The following is a 3,414-nucleotide window of genomic DNA, read 5'->3' on the forward strand; positions in this document are numbered from 1 at the left end:
GGTGGGTGGGGGAGGAGAGGGCCGGCGCGGCTGGATCTAAGTCACAGTGCAGCACCCGACGGCTAGGCGCTGCACATTACATGTGTGGCGCCTAGCTCAGAGGTGCTGCACTGCTGAGGTGCGGGGCCCAGGGCTGCCACGGTGGACTGGCGTGCAACGCCCCCGTGCTAGGCGTTGCACCGTAGGATGCGGCGCCTGCAACGCGGGCGCTACACAAAAAGATCAGAGGAGTGAAATTATTTCGCGGGCAGGTCAAAATTGTAAAATTTGCCTCCTTTGCCATTCTCTCACTGCGCGGTCCGTGCCATGCCACTCCGCCCAGCAACCCAGACCAAAACAACGCCCCCAATCGACGCCACTTGTCTAGAACCTTCCACCCGCGCCGACCCCGAAACCCGCGCGCACCCTCCTCCGCCTCCGCCATGGCGCGCGCGACTGCCCTGTGCATGTTCCTCGTCGCCGCACGGAGCATCTCGGTCCACGGCGCTCAGTACGCCCCGCCGCCTGCCGTTGCGTTCGCCACATCGGCCGCCGCACGTGCTTTCTCCACCCACGCCGCCGCCTACGGCCCGCCGGCAGCCTCTTCCTACGGCGAGTTGGCCTCCCCTCGCCCCTCCTCCGCCCACGCCGCCGCCTACGTCCCGCCGGTGCCCGCCTCCAGGGCTATCGTCGGCCAGGCCCTGCCGCCGCCGGGGTCGGCCCCTGGTGGACCTCGTCTCCCGCGCTGTCCCAAGGCCGGCGCGCTCGCGGCATTGGTCGGCGCCGGGATCTACATGGCTCTCGCGCCCGACGATGACGAGGAGGATTTCCCGGGGTACGTGTACTATTTTACCTCTTCTGTTTGAATCAGACGTAGTTCGTGGTTCCAATTTGCTACAGCGGAAATGGGGGACAAATCAGTGCAGAATTGGGGAGGAATAGGGTTGGATCCCTGTATTGTGGTGATATTAGGTGAAGAGCACAGCTTCTTGCTACAGATTTAACTAGCTTTGGCCAATTCTGTCTTGTTGTCATTCACTTGTTGGGACAAATCTCTACATCTTGATCGAGCAGCATTGGCTAACTGAATTTGTTGCTTTGTCATTTCAGAGCAATAACGGGTTGTTGGTCCACCAAGGCGGACTCTTCGGAGCGCGACTTAAGGGCCATCAAGGCACTGCTCCAGAACATTGATCGCAATCTGAAGAACATTGCAAAGGGGCAACAAGAGCAAGAGGCCCCCAAACCAGATGCGAGATGCTGGAAGGATATCCTTGACGATATAATCAGAAAAATCAATACCCTGATTTCGCAGCCCGGAGTCTGGAAGGAATTTCACACTCTCCTCATCTCCATCTTCTCAGGCTTGACTCTCCTCGCTGAAATGTTTGGGGATCCAGCTCATAATTTCCATTGCCCCTTCTCTGGTAATTTTTGAGAAAATCCTTTGTACTTTCTACTGCTTGACTCTCCTTAGTATCCAGCTCATTGTAGTATTTTGAGAAATTGCAGTGTTAATCAAATGCTTCCTATTGCACAGGTTGCAGTGAGGTGGTCTACATCTTCGATCTATCTCCCAAGGATGAAAATGACACTGGTGGCAGCTCTAACATGGTATCTACTCTACACTTTCCAATAATAAAAAATATTTTCGAAGCCACATCGACCATCGAGCCAGGATCTTCACCTAATACTTCAACCACTAGAAATTATTGCTCACTGCAAGCATATTTGTTTTTTAATCTGACAAGAAATATACTGCAGTGCACAACAGAATATCATCAAAGCTTTATTTTGTTTCAATTCCGGTGTAAGACATAATAGCAGAGTAATAAAGAGTAAAGAGAAAAGGAGTAAGTGGTCAGCTGAAAGATTCTGGAAAGTACCACAGCCATAAATTTGGGATGGCACATATTGAACATTTCTTGCAATGCTTTTGTATTCTAAATGTTGATTTACATATATCCTACTCCCTCCGTACCATAATATAATATGCCTTTTGACACTATCATAGTGTCAAAAAACATCTGATATTAAGTTACGGATGGAATATCTAATTAGGATGGTTGAAGTACTTATGTGTAAAATGCATTTCATCTAGAACCATCAACACATTTGGGAAGAGCAAGCATATGTGAGAGAACATTGCAGGAAAATCTAAATTAAAATATAGCCAAAAAGATAATATGATTAATATGTGCATATAATAATAAGCTGGAACAAAAATTATTCTAGAGGGAAGAAAATACATTCACAAACATGTGGGTCTCACCTCTGTAGCCAAGATTTCATTGTTGAGTCATTGGTAGTGCCCAGAAATATTTAACTATATGCGACCAATTCGGCTATGCCTTTCTACAACATATTTATCTAGATAACCAATTTATCATCACTGTTCTTCTGCGTGTAGGACCGCAAGGATAAGGGTGCAAGCCTTGCAAGGTGGGAGTCGGAGCTGCACAGTCTGCTCGCCATGATTGGTGAGCTTGCTAATGCCTTACCTACTAAAGCCAAGGAGAGTGAAGCTGCTCGTGCAAGCGAAATGGTAGTTTCCTCTTGGCATTTAAGTATCTCATTTTATTATATTATGGTTTAGCTGCAAATTGTTCTCTTGTTGATTGAAATTCATTCACAGAACTCTCATGGAGATCTTTTTTGTTGTTGCTGCAGACTCGATCACTCCGTTAAGTCATCATCAGTCACTTCCCCGACTCTCAAGTTCAGTCAATCAATTCTGTTTCATTTTGGATGCTCTCAATTTTGTAGCTTAGTCACTTGCCTGTCTCGCAAGCGTGGACATCGATCCTATTTTTCATTTTACATGCGACTTGCTTTTGTAATGCAGTAACTTACTGTCTCACAAATTAGACGGGATAGACTGGTTAGATGTAGACCCCTTGGCTCGCACAATTCCTGCTCCTTATCATTTCCTTTGGTGATAAAGTGTAATCTATTTTCATGTTGCTTGCTGCTTTTACATCATATGGTTAGTTGGAGCCTCTTGACTGCAAAATTGTCGTCTGATCCTTAGCTATAAATTTCCTTCTGGTTGAGTGGCTTTATTTATTCTTACCAAGCATTTTTCAGTTTACTTAAATTTCACGCTCAGCAAGCGCACTGTGCAGCTACGCACTCAACGGCAGCATACTGTGCGGTTGCTACTTTTTTGCGCCAAACATAATGTTGTAGTTGTGTATGTATACTCGATTTGTTCTTTTCTCAGGGGGCACAAAATACATGTTTTGCGCCAAACTTAATTCATAGTGATGTGTATGTGTGGTTCTCTTGGAAAGATGTTAGTGGGAAGTACTATTTTTTTTTCGCAAGAGTGGTGCTTACGAGCTTAGTCTCCGCCAAACCATGCCTTAATTATTGCAATGTCAAGAGTTCCCCCTTGATATCTTCTGCATCAGACTGAGGCTTGTCTCAGGTCTT

The 3,414-nt window shown here is 46.9% G+C and overlaps 1 protein-coding gene across 2 annotated transcripts; it reads left to right on the plus strand.

Moving 5' to 3' along the window:
* Positions 1-313: 313 nt before the first annotated feature.
* Positions 314-3,041, plus strand: LOC119327500 (velvet complex subunit B-like). 2 transcript variants are annotated; one of them, XM_037600600.1, is made up of 5 exons: positions 314-814; positions 1,090-1,406; positions 1,520-1,593; positions 2,390-2,459; positions 2,650-3,041. In XM_037600600.1, exons 1-5 carry the CDS (start codon positions 423-425, stop codon positions 2,748-2,750), a joined length of 954 nt encoding a protein of 317 aa, XP_037456497.1. In that variant the 5' UTR covers positions 314-422; the 3' UTR covers positions 2,751-3,041. The 2 variants fall into 2 exon arrangements, with proteins under 2 accessions (XP_037456497.1, XP_037456499.1); XM_037600602.1 differs by having other exon boundaries at positions 316-814; positions 2,390-2,524.
* Positions 3,042-3,414: the final 373 nt, after the last annotated feature.

This window comes from Triticum dicoccoides, chromosome 7A (genome assembly GCF_002162155.2).
Source record: "Triticum dicoccoides isolate Atlit2015 ecotype Zavitan chromosome 7A, WEW_v2.0, whole genome shotgun sequence".
NCBI classification, from domain to species: domain Eukaryota; kingdom Viridiplantae; phylum Streptophyta; class Magnoliopsida; order Poales; family Poaceae; genus Triticum; species Triticum dicoccoides.

Excerpts from the sequence above, each read along its gene's own strand:
- LOC119327500 (XM_037600600.1), top strand. The coding sequence starts at position 423 with ATGGCGCGCGCGACTGCCCTGTGCATGTTCCTCGTCGCCGCACGGAGC. Across the intron at positions 1,407-1,519 it reads TTTCCATTGCCCCTTCTCTG|GTTGCAGTGAGGTGGTCTAC; the intron begins GTAATTTTTGAG and ends CCTATTGCACAG. Across the intron at positions 2,460-2,649 it reads CAGTCTGCTCGCCATGATTG|ACTCGATCACTCCGTTAAGT; the intron begins GTGAGCTTGCTA and ends TTGTTGCTGCAG.